Consider the following 17,694-nt stretch of genomic DNA (forward strand, 5'->3'; position numbering starts at 1 on the left):
GACCTGAGGTACTGGGGTCCTTGACGTGGCTGTGCCCATATCAACAATACACACTCACTCAGGGCTTCCTTCATTCCCCACAGCCCCCAAGTCTGGTGTTCTCTGGAGTAAGACAGGACTCCAAGTTCAAAGGTTTCTGAAGGTCTTGATTATTTAATGTAAATTTTAAAACTCTGTCACTTACTCTGCTCCAGACTCTGCTGGGCTCAGGGGACCAATAAGGAAGTGGTGGCTACTCCAGGTGCCCTCAGCCAAAGCAGAGGTAAAAACTGTCCTCTCAGTGCCCGTGAATAAGTGAGCACAGACAGGTCAAAGAGGTCATGAGGGCACAACCTGAGCCACCTTCCCCAAAGATGAGCATGCTATGCTAGATTGAGAGATGGACAGGAGCTCATTCCCCTGGCAAAGGAAGCGAGTGCATTTCAGGCAGGGGGACCAACATATGCAAAGGTGTGAAGGGGCTGAAGAACTTCGTGACTCTTAGTTCTAGATGGGAACAGGTGTCCCTCCAGATGGGACTGTAAGGTCATCGTAAGTTTGGGAAGCCTTGGGTTAGGTCAAATTAAAACCCTTTCCACTAGGGCTGGAGAGATGGCTCAGGGGTTAAGAGCATTTGTTGCTCTTTCGGAGGACCTGGGTTTGGTGCCCAGCACTCACATGGCAGCTCACGACCATCTGTACCTCCAGTTTCAAGGGATCCAATATCTTCTTCAGGTCTCCATAGGCACCAGGCACTTGGTTCACAGACACTTATTTCAAACATATAAAATAGAATAAATAAACCTAAAACTTAAAAGAAGAAAGCCTTTTCGTGCGGTCTGTGATGGTGTGTGCCTGCAGTCCCAGCATTGGGAAGACTAGGGTAAAAGGATCACCTAGCATTTGTGCACAGCCTGACTGCTGAGAGAGCTCCTGGTTAGCCTTAACCTGGGCTATGTTGTGGTTTGTTTTAGCTGTTTTTGGGGGCCCGCCACCCAGCTCCCAAATAAATCACACATGGAGGCCTGTTCTTAATTATAAATGCCCGGCCTTAGCTTGGCTTGTTTTTTTGCCAGCTTTTCCTAACTTTAAATTATCCCTTCTACCTTTTGCCTCTGGGCTTTTACCTTTTTCTAAGATTTATTTATTTATTTTATGTATATTAGTGCTCTATCTGCTTATACAACTTTATGCCAGAAGAGGGTATCAGATCCCACTATAGATGTTTGTGAGCCACCACGTGGTTGCTGGGAATTGAACTGATGACCTCTGGAAGAGCAGCCAGTGCTCTTAACCGCTGAGCCATCTCTCCACCCTTACCTCTTTCTTACTTCTGTCACCTTACCTTCACTCTTACTCCATGGCTGGCTGTGTGGCAGTGTGGCTGTGTGGCAATGTGGCTGTGTGGCAGTGTGGCTGTGTGGCTGGCCCCTGATGACCTCCTCTGGCTACTTCTTTCCTTTCTTTCCCCCAGATTTCTCCTTCTATATAGTCTCTCTGCCTGCCAGCCCTGCCTATCCTTTCTCCTGCCTTGCTATTGGCCGTTCAGCTCTTTATTAGACCATCAGGTGCTTTAGACAGTCACAGTAACACAGCTTCACAGAGTTAAACAAATGCAACATAAACAAAAGTAACACACCTTAAAATCATACTCTACAACAGACCTAGAATGAGATCCTCAAAAATGAAAAACAAAAACAACAACAACAAAAAAAAACACAACCTAAATCTTTTCCTCATGCAGGATTTCTCAGAGCCTTTGACTGGCAGAGTTGGGAGTGCCCAGTAGGAGGATAAAGTAGATGGGATTCAGTCACAAATATGTCTGATTCCCAAACTTGTTATGAGGTCCCTTCCTGGAGTATCACAGAAGGCCAGGGGACAGACCTTGGGAAACGCTGCTCATACCCCAGAAGATGCCACTCAAAGGCCACCACGCCCATGCATATCTCTGGGGACAGACCGAGCTCAGCCCTTGTGGAACTGTGCAAGGTTGGGGGTGCATTTCCTTTTCCTGAGTCTCAGCTTCCCCTTCTGTCAGTGAGACTGGCAGTGTCCCTTTGTGGAGCATGGGCATTCAGAGAGTGTGGCCAAGGGACTGAGTGACTTTGGCAGGCACTGCCTAGAGGGCCTGATGCTCTCTTTCTGTCATGTCCTGTATCCCTCAGGCTTTAAGATGTGTGTCAGCAGCAGCAGCAGCAGCAACAACAACCATGACGAGGCCCCTGTGCTGAACGACAAACACCTGAGTGTCCCCAACATCATCATTACACCACCAACCCCGACAGGCACGGGGCTTTCCAGAGACTCCAAGCAGCCAGGTGAGGCGACACCACAATGCAGGAGACTGCTCCCAGGACCCCTTCTGTGCCATGCATGGCCCGACCTGGTTCCCATCTCCCCCGAGCATGTTAATGTATGGGCAACTCTGTGGCCACTCCACTCTGGGCCCTTTGTCACGATGCCAGCCCTAGCTAGATGTAGCTGGATGAGCAATTGTCTGAGCGGTCCTGGCTGGCAGCGGGGAGGATGATGGATTGGTCTGGGCTGGCCCCCATGCCATGTCTTAACCACTCACTAGAATTGAAAGATGCTCCATCCCTGCCGACAGCAGGGCCTACCACCTTCCATGGTGCTGGCTGCAGCAGCTTGGACAACAGGCTAGACTGGGAAACAGCCCCACGACAGGCTGCAGCTGTTCTTGGGTTTTCCAGATGTGAGGAAAGGGAAGATATGAAATATTCCTGGTCAGACAGCGTACAGGGTGGGGTGCAGATGGGTGTCTCCTGCTGACGCCCTCGGAGCTGGCAGGAGAGACTGCTCTCTTGTGCACTGAATGGAGATGCATTGAGCTAGGCCTGGTGGGGCGGCTTCACAGTCCTAGTTATTAGGGGAAGCTACGGCAGAAGGATCACAAGTTCAAGGCCGCCTGAGCTCCAAAGAAAGCTCAAGGTCAGCCTGGGCAGCTTAGCCAGACCCTGTCTCAAAATATTGACAAAAGGGTTGCCTCTGCTCAGTGGTGGAGCTCTCGAGGCCCTGGGTTCTGTCCGTCTCCAACACCAAAGGGGTAAAGAGGGCTGGTGGTGGTGGTGGGGTGGTTGTGGCTGGTGGTCCATACTGAGAAAATGGGTCATTTTCTCACAGGTGCTCAGGAATGGACTTAGTATAGATCTCACCCCCTCAGCTACAGACAGACAAACTGAGGCTCACAGAGGCTGATGGACAAGTGATGGAGAAACTCCATTGAGTCCCATAGGGGTGGGTGGCATCATGGCTGAGCAGGCCGGAAAGGAGTCGGTGCCAGGGAGAGGTAGGAATCGGCAGGAGGGCAGAACCACCTTTGTTCCCTTCAACTCTCGAGAGAACCAGCTCAGATCCCAGAGGACCACCCTGGATTCCTGCAGAGGGCAGCCACACCCGGTACCTCATTGGTTATCTCATCAGTTACCTCATCAGTCCATTGGGCTGCTCTCTTACACAAACTGCCAGCTCTCAGCATCACCGTACTGAGGGCCAAGCTTCCGGCGCGTAAGGCCCAGCCAAACCACAGTCCTCATCCTCTTTTGTGGCTTTCCCCAGAGCCCCTCACCAGGCTACATGATGGATGCACACCTCATTTACTCCTCACTCCAACACTGTGGGCTGTAGGTACTATGTGTAGCTCTGCTTTAGAGAAGGGGAAAGGAAAGGGTCCAGGGAAGGACAGTGACTCACCTGAGGGCCCACAGCAGGGTGGAAGTGAGCCAGGCTCCCGCCCGTTGCTTCTCTGGCTCCCAGCTCGTGTCCAGGCAGACCCAGAGGACATCAGAGATGCAAGTCCTCAGCTTTGCCACGAGGGCACTTCTCTCTCTAGACACAGCATCCTCTTCTGAAAGTTCCCAAGGTCGGTGGTTACCCCACAAAATTGTGAGGTGACATTTCAGACTAAAGCTGAGTGCTTAGGAGGCTCCTGAACCTTGGAAGAAGTTCGTTTTAAGTTTGGACAAGTGTAGAGTGCATGGGGCCGCGGGGGTGGCCCACAAAGTCTCTCAAACCCACACTTTGGTTCCACCATGCTTCCAGAATTCCACCTGCCCCTTAGATGAGCTGCTGGGAATCTCCTAAGCCTCAGTGTCGTCCTCTGTGCAGGGAAGACAAGAAGAGAGAGACAGAGGTCTCTTGAGGACCTCGGGCCCTGCACATGACTGTGCTGTTGATGTTACTAAGAGAAATGTCACTAGACTGGACCAGGGCCCTGCATACTGGGAACACTTGTTACATACTCCAGGGGTCCTGAGGAAGCACCCCAGCTCTGACACATCCCCCAGATCTATAAACCCAAGGAGATTCTGATCTCCCTAGTTCCCAGGAGGGCCTAGGTGGTGGGGGATCTGAGGCACTGGGGATCCTTCTCAGCTTTTAGTGACTCATGCCAGGTTGTGGGATCCTGGGGTAGTGGCCTGAGGTGAAGAATGTTAGGCCTAGGGAGGAAGCTGACAGAAGACCTGTTAAGGTGAGCCCTTCCTGATGCTGATCCCCTCTTTCTCCTAGTCTGGATGGATGAGTTGGGGTGTTATCAAGATGATGGAGAGTTGGACCCTGAAGCCTGAGAAGTCACCAAGTGGTGGGACCTGTGTGGCAGCTTCTTGCCTCACTGCCCCTTGCCCCAGGTGTTGGGGACATGGCTACCTGAGCAGCTGGATGAGGAGTGAGAATTGGGCCCTGGACCAAGACAGGAGTGGCCAACGGAACACAGCAGGGCTCTGGCCCCGGCAGAGCAGACATCTGTCACCTCCATGTTCTTGCCAAGCCAGACCCCAGCTTGGTGAGGAGGAAGTGACCCTGCCCTATGGCCACTGTGACCACAGACCCTGGCCCTCAAGGTCACAGCACATAAGGACTTCTCGCCAGAGCAGGGCCTCTGTTTTTTTATAAGTTGTTTTACAGGTACAGAACCCACGTCCTGAGTGAGATTTATAAATAAAGCACCTTTGTGACTTGTGGGGTTCTGCTTATTGGGCTTGGGGGGGGGGTGTCTGCCTTGCCAGGGTGAGAGACAGGACATGACAGGCAGTCAAGGCTGGGAGTGCAGTGTGTCCACACTCTTGGCCTTTTCTCAAGGAGGGGAAATAAAAAGCCCACAGAGATGGCAAAGCAGCCAGGAATGTCATTTAAAGGGAGTGATAGATAAGACAAGGACACACTGTAAGGCCTGCCCACCATCGATGAAGACACCCACAAGGGACTCAGGTACTGTTTGGGGGCTTCCTTTCTCAGAGTGCAACAGAATGAGCTTCAGGGTTACTTGATGAGGGCCATCATGAGGATGGTTTCTGTTTTATTTTTAATACTTATTTTATGGGTATGTGTGTATACCTGAGTGTGTGTCTCAGCACCACATGCAGGTAGTACCCACAGAGGCCAGAAAGGGGCGCTGGATCCCCTGGAACTGGAGTTACCGGTAGTTATGAGCCACTGTGTGGGTCCTGAACCTAACCAGAGTCCTCTGCAAGAGCAGCCAGGGCTCTTAATCATTGAGCCATCTCCCCAGCCCTAGATTTCTATTTTGTTTGGCAGTTTAGGTCATATCATTTTTTGTTTGTTTGTTTTTGTTTTTGTTTTTCGAGACAAGGTTTCTCTGTGTAGCTTTGCGCCTCTCCTGGAACTCACTTGGTAGCCCAGGCTGGCCTCGAACTCACAGAGATCCACCTGGCTCTGCCTCCCGAGTGCTGGGATTAAAGGCGTGCGCCACCACTGCCCGGCCATATCATTTTTCTACTATGCAATGTTCATTTCTCATAATGCATCTGATTTTAATCATGTGCATGCTTAATTATGCATAAACATAAAATGGCAAACAGAGATTTTTCTCTCAAAGCTCATTTTTTTTTTTTTGCACATGTACTCAAAACTAGTTCAGGCTGGATTGGCCCTCTACCCTAGGACCAAGATGTTTTGGGAATGAGTCTGAGTAGGAAATATCTAAGCTTGGTGGTCACTGAGGGAAGGGTAACCCCATTGTTCAGAGAGGGGTATAGGTGTAGCCTGATGCAGTGGGGTCTGAGGTTGGCAGGTGTATTGTTTGAAGAGGGGTGTGTGCCTAGGACATGCAGGTAAGGGAGCAAGGCTTCCTAGGTGTTACTACAAGAGGGTGTACGTGTAGCCCAACCTGAGTGAGTCCCAGGTCGCTCGGAGACCGAGCCAACCTTCTCTTAACTTGTGTCAGGTACTGGTCATAGCCGTACAATAGTGATGACTACTGCTGAGTCCCAATACAATAGTGATGACTACTGCTGAGTCCCAATACAATAGTGATGACTACTGCTGAGTCCCAATACAATAGTGATGACTACTGCTGAGTCCCGCCATGTTGAATATTTAGGCTCCAACATGGTTTTGAAGGGACTCCAACATTCAGACTACAGCAATAATACCAATGGCCTGAGTTAAAATTGCTTGTGGGCTGATGAAATGCTCAGCTGGTGAAAGCATTTGCCACCCCACCCATCCCAGTGTCCTGAGTTAGATTTCCAGGACTCACAGCGGAAGGAGAGAACTGATGCTAGCCTGCACAGGCGTGCGCATGCTCTCACACACACACACACACACACACACACACACACACACACACACACACAAAATAAGTAAATGAGCTGAGTGTGGTGGCACATGCCTTTTAATCCCAGCACTTGGGGGAATGGGGCAGAGGCTAGTTTGGTCTACATAGCAAGTTCCAGGCTAGCCAAGGATACACAGTAAGACAGTCTCAAAATAAAGTAGTAAAGTAATAAAAAATAAAATAAAAATTGTAAGTTTGTTTACTAATTTTGAAAAGTCCAGAAAATAAAGTCTGACTTAATGCTTGATGGCAATAACGTTGGTTTTAACAAAACATCAAGTATTGTTATCCAGAAATTATCCAAGATTGTTATCCAGAAAGATCATACCTTTGCAAGCATGTGTAGACTGGGGGATGATGAGCCAGAGCCACACTGCACTCTGGACATGCATCTTCCAGCAGGGAAGACCTCACCACCACGCTGTCTCCCTTCTGGCCCCAGCTCAAACTCCAGTGCCTCTGTCATGGATGCCTGTGCGGTGTATCAATTTGTGTTGATTTCTTCTCTCGTCATGCCTTGCCCCTTTTCACCAGGCTCCAGGCCAGCCTGGTCTGCCCAGGCTCTGCTCAGTCTGCCATGATGGCAGGAGGCTAGGATGCTGGGTCTCTGCTTCCCTGTGGCCCTGCCCTTCATTCTGCTGCCAGTTTACTCTCTGATTGGCCTCCACCCTGCTTAGCAAGCTCCACAGGCTTCCTGCTTCCCCCAGAGAGCAGAGCTCAGCCTCCCTTCATCCCAACCTAGCCCCGTGGCCAGCTTTCCCCTTCCTGTGTGCCTTCTGTTCTGATTATCGCTGCTGCTATGGAATAGCCCCAGTTTTGTGACAGAACAACATCTGTTGTGGTCACCAATCTGCAACCTGGGCAGAGCTCAAAGAGACAGCTCATCCCTGCTTCATGAGACTACAACTGAGACATGTCACATGAGGCTGAAAGGTTGACATCCAAGGTGTCCCACCCAGGTGACCCATCTACCCACCGCAAAGCTGGTGAGTTGGTCCCTGGCTCTTGGTTTCTCTCCACAGATGGCTTGGGCTTCCTCACAGTATGGTGGCCTGGTTTCTGGTGCTCTGCAAGGACCACCTTGTCTCCAAAGCCACTTGCTGTCACTTTAGCAGTGACATGGGGCTATGAGGTATTCCTGACCTGAAGAGGGAACAGCAACCCTGGTTTCTCATGGGAACCATGTCAAAGGTTCAGTGGCAGAAGCACATGGGGAGAGGAGAGGTGTGGCCATGCTATCTGTGAGGCAGGGCTCCAACATGGTTTTGAAGGGACTCCAACATTCAGACTACAGCAATAACACCAATGGCCTGAGTTAAAATTGCTTGTGGGCTGATGAAATGCTCAGCTGGTGAAGGCACTTGCCACCCCACACATCCCAGTGTCCTGAGTTAGATTTCCAGGACCCACAGTGGAAGGAGAGAACTGATGCTAGCCTGCACGAGCATGCACATGCTCACACACACACACCAATAGAATATATATATATATATATATATATATATATATATATATATATATATATGAATGTGAATATGAACATAATATGTATTCATCTATTCTAGGAGGGGTTTATTAGATTGCCTTATAGGATCCCAGCTGTGTGCTAATGTAGGTGCTAAGGACCAGGACTCCTCAGCAATCCCACTCTGGACCGAGGGCATGGGAGTCCCTAGAACAAAGAAGTGGGTCCTGATGTCACGGGGGTGTGGGGGTGTGGTGGAGGGGGATGGGCTCCTGCAGGGAAAACAGGAAGTGAAGGGAGGCACAGGCTTCCTCTTGATTTCTTCAGATCTGGGTTGCCCTTTGGAGGGGGAAACCCACATTAAGCGTGGTTCTATACCGCCTCTGCCCACAGCATCCTCTGTGGAAACACCTCACAAACAGGTACCATTTATGGGTACTAGATGGCTCTTTAAAAACAAAGATTTTTTTTATTACTATACCTTTATGTATTTATTTGAGGGTAGGGTGTGTACACACGTGCCATGGTGCCCATGTGGAGGTCAGGGACAACTTGAGGGAGCTGGGAGCTGGTTCTCTCTCCCACCATGTGTATCCCGAGGATCAAAGTCCTCATTAGCGTTGGTGACAAGCACCCTTACCTACTGACTCTCTCTTCTTTTCCAAATTTGTTTTTTGGTTTTTGGATTTTTTGGTTTTTTTTAATACATGATTTCTTTGGCTTCCCTGGAACTCATTCTGTAGACCAGGCTGGCCTTGAACTCAGAGATTTATCTGCCTTTGCCTCCTGAGTGCTGAGATTAAAGGTATGCACCATCATACCTGGCTCTTTAAAGAAAATTATTGGACATTTATTAATATTATTCTCTTATGTGTATGAGTGTTTTGCCTGCATGTATGGCTGTGTGTCGTGTGCATGCCTGGGGCCCAAGGAGGCTATTAAAGGACATCAGATCCCTTGAAACTGGAGTTACAGATGGTTGTGAGTCACCGTGTGGGTCCTGGGGATTGAACCTAGGTCCTCTGGAAGAGCAGTCAGTGCTCCTACTCATTGAGTTGCCTCATCAGCCCCGATACTGAGCCATCTTGTTGGCCTAAAACGTATGAGACCCAGGGTTCAATTCCCAGTACCACAAAATAAATAAATAGATAGAGCTGGGGTATAACTCAGTGGTAGAGCATTTGCCTAGCCTTCATAAGGTTATAGGTTCAAACTGATAGTACCACCAAAGTGGGAAAAGAATCAACAAGTAAGTGGAGGTGTGATGGGTTGGGGCCAGTCTCTCTGCAGGCTGTGTTCTTATTGCTGGTCCAGGCTCCCCTGCCCTGTTTGCTGTGCACTGGCCATCCTGCATCCCCAGGGAACCAGGCCTGATACCTTTCCTTCCTGATCCCTCTGCAATGCAAGGGACCTTGGAGCTCAGGGCTGGGGCTGAGTCCACAGGCTGAGGGTCCCCCATCTGCCTGCTCTGCTGAGTCCTCCAGCCTGCTCAGCCACTAGCCCAGGTTAATAGCTCTCTTCATCCAGCCGCTTAGTGTCATGGCAACAGGCCTGGGAACAGGGGAGTGGGTGGGAGGACTAGACAGGGCCAGCTGCCTGGAGCTCCTACAGGGCGATCCTGGGCCCGGGAATCCAATCTAGAGCTGATGTTCTTGTAGCAGCCTGAGGTCTCCTCCCTGGGCAGCGCATGCCTAGAGAAGTCAGTTTTGGAGGCTGCTACCCTGGTGGTGCCCGCTGAGAGAGGTCAAGGACCCTCCCTACTGGCCACTTCCAATACAGCTATGTAGCCCAATCCCCGCTGCCTCTGCCCCTGTTTCTGCCTTCTGAGTGCTGGGATCATAGGCAGGTACCGCTACACTTGGCTTTTGTTTCGTTTTTGAGACAGATTCTCATGTTGCCCAGGCTGCCCTTGAACTTCTGATCCTCCAGTTTCAACCTCTGGGATTACAGCTGTGCTTCAACACCCCCAGATCTTCTCAATAGCTTCTAGGTGAGCCTTGAATCTATTATTAGTTGAAAATGCAGGGGCTGGCAAGACGGCTCGGTGGATAAAAGCACTTGCCACAAAGCCTGATGACCTGAGTTCAATCCCTGGAACCCATGTAGAGGTGAAAGAGAGAATTGACTCCACGAAGTTGTTCTTGAACCTCCGCATGTGCACTGTGGTGTGTATGTGTGTGTGTGTGTGTGTGTGTGTGTGTGCGTGCGCGTGCGCGCGCACAAAAATAATATTAACAGTATTGGCGGGGGCTAGAGAGATGGCTCAGAGGTTAAGAGCACTGGCTGCTCTTCCAGAGGTTCTGAGTTCAATTCCCAGCAACCACATGGTGACTCACAACCATCTATAATGAGATCTGGCGCCCTCTTCTGGCCTGCAGGCACACATGCAAGCAGAACACTGTATACACAATAAATAAATAAATCTTTAAAAAAAAACAAAAACAAAAACAAAAAAAAAAAAACCAGTATTGGCACTAGTTCAGAACGGGGGTTGTTTGTTTGTTTTCCAGACAGAGTCTCTCTATGTAGCCCTGGCTGTTTTGTAACACTCCTGGCTGGCCTCGACTTCACAGAGATCCACCTGCCTCTGCCTCCTAAATGCTGAGATTAAAGGAATGAACCACCAAACCTTTTTTCCTTCTTTTTGTTTTTACCCTTCATTTTTAAACTTTTAATAATTTTTGTCGGCCATTTATTGAATGTGTGTGGATGTTTTGCCTGTATGTTTGTGCACCACATACATGCAATGCCAGCAGAGGCCAGAAGAGGGCATCAGATCCCCTGAGACTGGAGTTACAGCTGGCTGTGAGCCACCATTGTGGAATTGAAGCTGGGTCCCCTGCAAAAGCAGCCGCTGCTCTTAACTTTCTCAACTTAGGCCAATGCTGTAACTTCAGCTTTCCAGTCCCCACCCTACCCCCTTTATGGGGACAGGATCTCACCGTGTATCTGAGTGAGTTCAAGACCAGCCTGGGCTATAGGGAGGCCCTGTCACATACAAACCGAAAAAGCAAAGCTCTGTGAGTCTAGCTCCTGAGGCCCTAGTTCAGGCCTGTACTCTCAGAGGCTGAGGCAGGAAGATGGAGAGTTCGAGGCCTGTGTGAGACTCTCTCAAATACCCTGGGGCTGGAGAGGTGGCTCAGAGGTTAAGAACACTGGCTGCTCTTCCAGACAGTTGGATTCCCAGCAGCCACATGGCAGCTCACAACTGCTTATAACTGCAGATCCAGAACAGCTGAAGCCGTCTTCCAGGCTCTGAGAATACCAGGACATACAAGGAAGCAAACACACATATATACCTATATATACCCATATATACCTAATTTTTTTTTTTGAGACAGGGTCTCTCTGTGTAGGCCTAACTGTCCTGGAACTTACTATGTAGACCTACTATGTAGGCTAGACTCAAATTCACAGAGATCCACCTGCCTCTGCATCTGAGCACTGAGATTAAAGGTGCGCACCATCACACCCAGCTTAAAATAGAAATTTTAAAGCATTGTGAACAGCTCCTGTGAGCTGAGATCATTACCAATGACTACTGAAGAGGAAACAGACAGACAGGTTCTGCTGCGTGCAGGCCACCAGCCCAACCCCTGTGTGTGTCCAGGGACGGTTTTCAGGCTCCAGGAGACAAGGACTGGTCTGGTCTCAACGCTTGGGATTCATGCCTTTTCCTGCAGGAAGGGAGGTGGGGAGGGGGAGTGTGAAAACAGATGGAAATGTAATTTTTTAATGACAGCAGCAGATGGTAAAAAGACACAAGAGTGTATTCACACCATGTCGGAGCCGTGTGAGAGCGCCTGGCCCAGCCAGAATGTGCACGGTGGGGCTGTCGTGATGGCTCCCCCGCCAAACCCAGAAGGCGGGCCAGCTGCAGGCGGGAACAGGCCGCAGGGAGGGAGGGGTAGGACACACTGCCAGGCTGCACACAGCCACAGGTGGATGGCAAATACCTGTGGCCACCTGGTGGGATCTAGAGACTGCACGCTGGCTCCTCCAGACACGGCATTACTTGGAGCACCGGGCTCCAGGTGCCCACGGCTCCCAAAGGCTGGGCTCATGGTAGCTCATCTGCCCCTGATGCCCAGTGCTGATGCAATATGTTGCACCCTTGACTCCATCCACGTCAAATTCCTGCAGAAGTGTAGAGAGCAGCTGGGCATAGTGGCTCATGCCTCTAGTCCCCACACTTGGGAGGCAGAAGCTTCAAGTCTGAGGCAAGCCTGGGCTACATAGTTAGTGAGTTGCAGGCCAGTCTTGGTTACAGACTCCCTCAAAAAAAAAAAAAAAAAAAAAAAAAAAAAAAAAAAAAAAAAAAGTTAAGACTGAGCTTAGTGGCACATGCCTTTAAACTCCAGCAGAGGCAGGAGGATCTCTGTGAGTTTGAGGGCAGCCTGCTCTACAAAGCGAGTTCCAGGACAGCCAGCCAGGGCTGTTACACAGAGGAAACCCTGTTTTTAAAAAGTAAATAAATGAATTAAATGTAGATAGAGAGTGTCATGCTGCATATCCCATACTCCCATAATCATTGCGCTTCCAGGTCAGTTTCAAGTTTTGCTTTAATTAAAAACAGGCTTCTCTCCCGCCCCCTACATTTGTTTACTCTGTGTGTGTATATGGGGGGTGGGGTGCCTGCCATCCTCAGTGTGGAGAACAGAGAACAACTTTGTGGAGTGTGTCCTCTCTTTTCACCTTTAGGTAGGTACTGGGGTTTGGATTCTGGCTGCCTGCCTTGCACAGCAAGCCCTTTGTACCCACTAAGCCATCTGGATAAGCCAATGCCAAGTTTTATTTGTTTGTTTGTTTTTGAGACAGGGTCACATCTATTCCAGGCTAGCCTCCAACTTGCTATGTAGCTGAGGATGCCTTTGAACTTCTGACCCCCTGCCTCCACCTCCAGAGCACTGGGATCACAGGCGTGTGCCTCCAGTCTCAGGGAGGACTTGCCTGTTCTTCTTGAGATTAGGTTGGAGTTGTGGAAGTCGTGGATTGTGAGGAGAGGAAGGTCGGGAAGTAGAGCGTCCATTAAGGGTGACATCAAAGACATCTGCTCACTGCTGGAGGTCACACTGCAGAGTGACAGCTTCCCCACCACTTTGATCTTTGGAGGGAAGCCCCCAAGAACAGCCGCACTGACAGGGTGGGCATCAGGAGGTGACTCCCAGAGGAGGGGGTCCTATATGCCACTCAGAAGTATGATTGTCTTGACTCCTTCACTGTTCATCCTCCATGCTAGTGTGGTCCTTGGTATCTTGCACTTGGGCTTATTATCTGACAGCAATTGCTGTTTCCGCTCAAGTAGGTCTGGCTTTCCCGGGAGCAAATTCTGCTGAGTCCTGTGTCCCTGCAGCATGTGCCCAGCAGGGGACTTGTGTGGGTCTCATCTCATCCAGGGACCAGACCCTCATACTCTTCTCCCAACTGCCCAGACCTGTAATCTCCTCCCTTTTGTTTCCCTCTCCCTCTGATTTTCCCCTCCTCCCCTCTGTTCCCTTGGTCCCTTTCTCCTCTCCTTGGTTCCTTTGTTCTTAAGATAGTGGCTTACTGTGTGGCCTGAACTTTTAATCCTCCTGTCTCTGCCTCTTGAGTGCTGGGGTGATAGGCATTCACTACCTTACCTAACTTCATTCTCCAAGGAAGACTACTTCCATATCCTGGAGAACAGTGGAGCCAAGCGCTGGTGTTCTTGGCCCTCTAGTGGACAGAGAGGGAACTGCATTGAAGAGTTGCCCCACCCCAGTTCACCCCATTCACAACTGCCAAGTCAAATACCTTTTGAGTATGTGCAATTCAGCAACTTCTAGTAAATTTACAGAGCTGTGTAACCATTACCATCCACCAATTCCAGAACAATTCTATCACAAGCTCCAACAAAGAGTGAGTACCATTAACACCATCAACAATCTTTTGTTGTTGTTGTTAATTAGCCTTTTTCTTTATTTTTTTCAACTGAAGCTCCCTTACTGGTCCTGCTGCCATGAGCGGCCGAGAACAAGGGTAAGCTGGTGCAGGGAGGGTCATTTCCACATTTCATTTCCACACAGAACTAAACAGACAAGCACAGAGTCACTATTGTGGTTAGAAGTTGCCAGCATGGATGAGATGGGGGAACATGAGGAGTAGGGGCGTTGTTAAAAAAAAGTAGGCTCCCCCCAAACTGGGTGCCTGGAAAGGGACTTGGTCCACTTCAACCCAAGAGGAATCAGAAGATAAAAGCAGTTTGGAAAAGCTAGAACCGTCAGGGTGGCAGGAGCAGGATGGTCCAGGGAGTGGGGGTGGGGGGACATTTGGCAACTGGGGTGAAGGGATTACCCTCCCCCTGCTGGAATCCCCCCAGCCCTTCCAGTCTGGCAGGAAAAGGGCAGCCTGCAACACCCAAGAGCAGGTCTGGGGCTGCTAGACTCTCCAGGCAGGGGCCTGGAGGCGGCTCACAAAGGCTTGCCCTCCAGAGAGATCACAGCGCTGCCACCTAGTTTTTCTGCCAGGGTGCAGCGTCCTTGACCGCCTTGTAGCAGTCTGCTTGTGATTCATACTTGATTCCTGTCAGCTTCTTGATGGCATCCTTGGAGCTGGCATAGATCATTTTGTTCTTAAGGGGTGCACTCTCAGAGGCCCAGAAGATGAACACCAGGTCCTCCTCCTTGCTCTCCTTGGTCTGGTAGGTTGAATCCTAGAGAGCATAATGGCAGTCCTTGTCTGGCAGCATCTTGACAAAAGTGGTGTAGGGGTTGTCCACAGTCTGCATCACATCTCCTACCAGGATCTCCTTGTCCTCACTCAGGCAGAAGAGCACTGCCTTCTTGCGTTTCTTCACTTCTTCTGGCGTTAAAGACTTGTGTACTTTCATGTCATTGAACACCTTGACGACACCATCAGAGACAGCCACACCAGAGGCCATGTTTCCAGGAAGTGAACGGGAGACAGGGAGAGCTACAGAAGAACTGAGCCGCCAAAGCTGCTGCCAGGATCCGACTGAACCCCACGAACAGTTTTATTTTCCCTTCCTCATTCCTGACAACTATGAATCTTTCTGTTGCTAGGGACCTGCCTGTTGTGGATGCATCGTTGAAGGAAATCACACTGCACAGACTTCTGTGTCTGGTTGCTGCTGCTTTTTATCATTTTATCTTCTGTGTAAGAGCGTTTTGCCTGCCCATATGCCAGTGTACCACATGTGTGCCCAGTGCCCATGGAGGCCTGAAGAGGGCTTCAGTTCCCCCAGAACTGTAGTTACAGATGGCTGTCAATCACCATGTGGGTGCTGGAATCAAACCCAGGTCCTTGGGAAGAGCATAACCACTGAGCTGTCTCTCCAGTCCTGTGTGTGGATTTTTTTTCCCCCTACTCAACATCTCAGGTTTTAGGCTTTTTTGTGTGTTGCTTGTTTTTGTGTGTAGTTATGTGTGCAGGTGCATGTAAACATGTGCACACATGTGGAGACCAAAGAACAACCCCAGTGCCACTCCTCAAATGCTGCCCACCTTGTTTGCTTTTGAGAGAGGGTCTCTCATCACCCTGGAGCTTGCCTCAAGTCATATAGGATGCCAGTCTAGTGAGAAACAGGGATCTACCTACCTCTGCCTTCCCAGAGCTGTGATTTCCAGTGTGTGCCATGCCTGACTGTTGTTGTTGTTGTTGTTGTTGTTGTTGTTGTTGTTTTGAGACAGGGTCTTACTAGTAGCCCTGGCTGTCCTGGAACTCACTATGTAGACTAGGCTGGCCTTGAACTCACAGAAATCTGCCTGCCTCTGCTTCCCAAGTGCCTGGATTAAAGATGTGCACCACCACACCTGGCTTCCTGGTCCCCATGATTGTATGGCAAACACATTATCAACAGAGCCATTATGGAGACATCATAGAGGTTTTTTGCTTGTTTGTTTTATTTTTTAAAATTAATTTGTATTTTTATGGATCTTTTGCCTGCATATGTTATGTCTATGTACCACTCGGCAGCCTGGTTCCCACAGAGGTCAGAAGAGGGGTCATCCGGTTCCCTGAAACTGGAGTTAGAAACAGTTGTGAGCCATTTGAGTGCTAGGAATCAAACCATGGTCATCTACAAAAACAAGTGCTCTTGCTGGGCCGTGGTGGCACATGCCTTTAATCCCAGCACTAGGGAGGCAGAGGCAGGAGGATCTCCCTGAGTTCAAGGCCAGCCTGGTCTACAGAGCGAGTTCCAGGACAGGCTCCAAAGCTACTACACAGAGAAACCCTGTCTCAAGAAACCAAATAAATAAATAAATAAATAAATAAATAAATAAATAAATAAATAAGTGCTTTTAACCGCTGAGCCATCTCTCCAGCCCCTGATTTTGGTGTTTGTTTGATTGTTGTTTTTTTTAATAATTTATTTTTTTATGTGCATTCACGTTTTGCCTGTGTGTATGTCTGGGTAAAGGTGTCAGATCCCCTGAAACTGGAGTTACAGGCAGTTATGAGCTGCCGTGTGGATGCCGGGAATTGAACCCAGGTTCTCTGGAAGAACAGCCAGTGCTCTTAGCCGATGAGTCGGCTCTCCAGGCCCTATCTGATTGTTTTTGCCTATCTCATGATGGGTCCCTGGCTGGCCTGGAACTTTCTATGTAGATGAGGCTGGCCTTGAACTCAGAGAGGTCTGCTTGCCTCTGTCTCCCCAGCCCTGGATTACCAAAGATGTGTACCACTGTGCCAGGTTTTTTGTTTGTTTGTTTGTTTCTGATACAGGATCTTACTACATAACTCAGGCTAGTCTTACTACATAACTCAGGCTGGTCTAGGACTGGCTATGTAGCCTAGATGGCTTTCAGTTCACAGTCCTCCTGCCTCAGCCTCCGGTGTGCTGGGATTGCAGAGGCATGTGCTGAACCAGCATCGTGTTTGGGGGTTTATCTGTGCCCTGATGTGCAGTAGCTGCTTTGGGCTGAGTATAATCCTCATCGTGGGTTAGCCACTCTTTCTCCCTCTGTGTATTTGCAGCCATAAGTTGGCTGCACCTGCATTTTGGGTATTATGAAACTCACTGCGATAGAGACGAGTGAAGCATCCTGGCACCCCCACTCTGTAGTGCATAAAGTGCATGCAGTCTCATCTACGCCCCACCAGAAGCCTGGTGGCCACTCAGTAGCACTGCCTCCGTCTTGCAGGAAAAGACACCCTATCTGTCTGCTTTCGGCCCGGCCCTCCTCGCCATTTCCCAGCCCCCCTGTCTGCTCTGCACCTCCCCCTCCTCTCCATCTCCCAGCTCCACGGTCTGCTCTCCACCCCGCCTTCCTCTCCATCTCCTAGCTCCACTGTCTGCTCTCCGCCCCGCCCTCCTCTCCATCTCCCAGCCCCTCTGTCTGCTCTCCGCCTGGCCTCCTCTCCATCTCCCAGCTCCACACTCTACAGTACTTTCTTTGCCTTTGCTCTTTTAGAGACTGTGCAAACCAGGAAGTGAAGCGCAGCCAACTTGGGAACACAAATATTTGCCAGTCAAGAAAACACTCCTCTGTCAATCAAAACCCAGACAAGCTGGCACACAGACTCTGTAGGAGCAGGAGGCAGCTTCTGTTTTGGCATGGTCCAGGTGGCTGATGGCTTCTCCTCTGAATGCACCCCAAGCTTCTTCCATCCTCAAAAGAAGATGCGGGAACGGAGGCTCCGAGTAGTCACTCAGCATCCAGTGACCTTT

General features: G+C 49.9%; 1 protein-coding gene and 1 pseudogene across 1 annotated transcript in view; one reads left to right on the forward strand and one right to left on the reverse strand.

Annotated features, from left to right (window-relative positions):
• Positions 1-4,955, forward strand: part of C5H16orf74 (chromosome 5 C16orf74 homolog) — a 23,508-nt gene extending 18,553 nt beyond the window's left edge. The window contains exons 3-4 of the mRNA XM_059263910.1: positions 2,148-2,300; positions 4,510-4,955. Of these exons, the coding sequence (XP_059119893.1) occupies positions 2,148-2,300; positions 4,510-4,568 (212 nt within the window). The 3' untranslated portion in view covers positions 4,569-4,955. The remainder of the gene's footprint in view (positions 1-2,147; positions 2,301-4,509) is intronic.
• A 9,438-nt stretch (positions 4,956-14,393) lies between these two features.
• LOC131910637 (cofilin-1-like) lies at positions 14,394-14,943 on the reverse strand (annotated as a pseudogene).
• Positions 14,944-17,694: the final 2,751 nt, after the last annotated feature.

This window comes from Peromyscus eremicus, chromosome 5, assembly GCF_949786415.1.
Source record: "Peromyscus eremicus chromosome 5, PerEre_H2_v1, whole genome shotgun sequence".
Lineage (NCBI taxonomy): Eukaryota > Metazoa > Chordata > Mammalia > Rodentia > Cricetidae > Peromyscus > Peromyscus eremicus.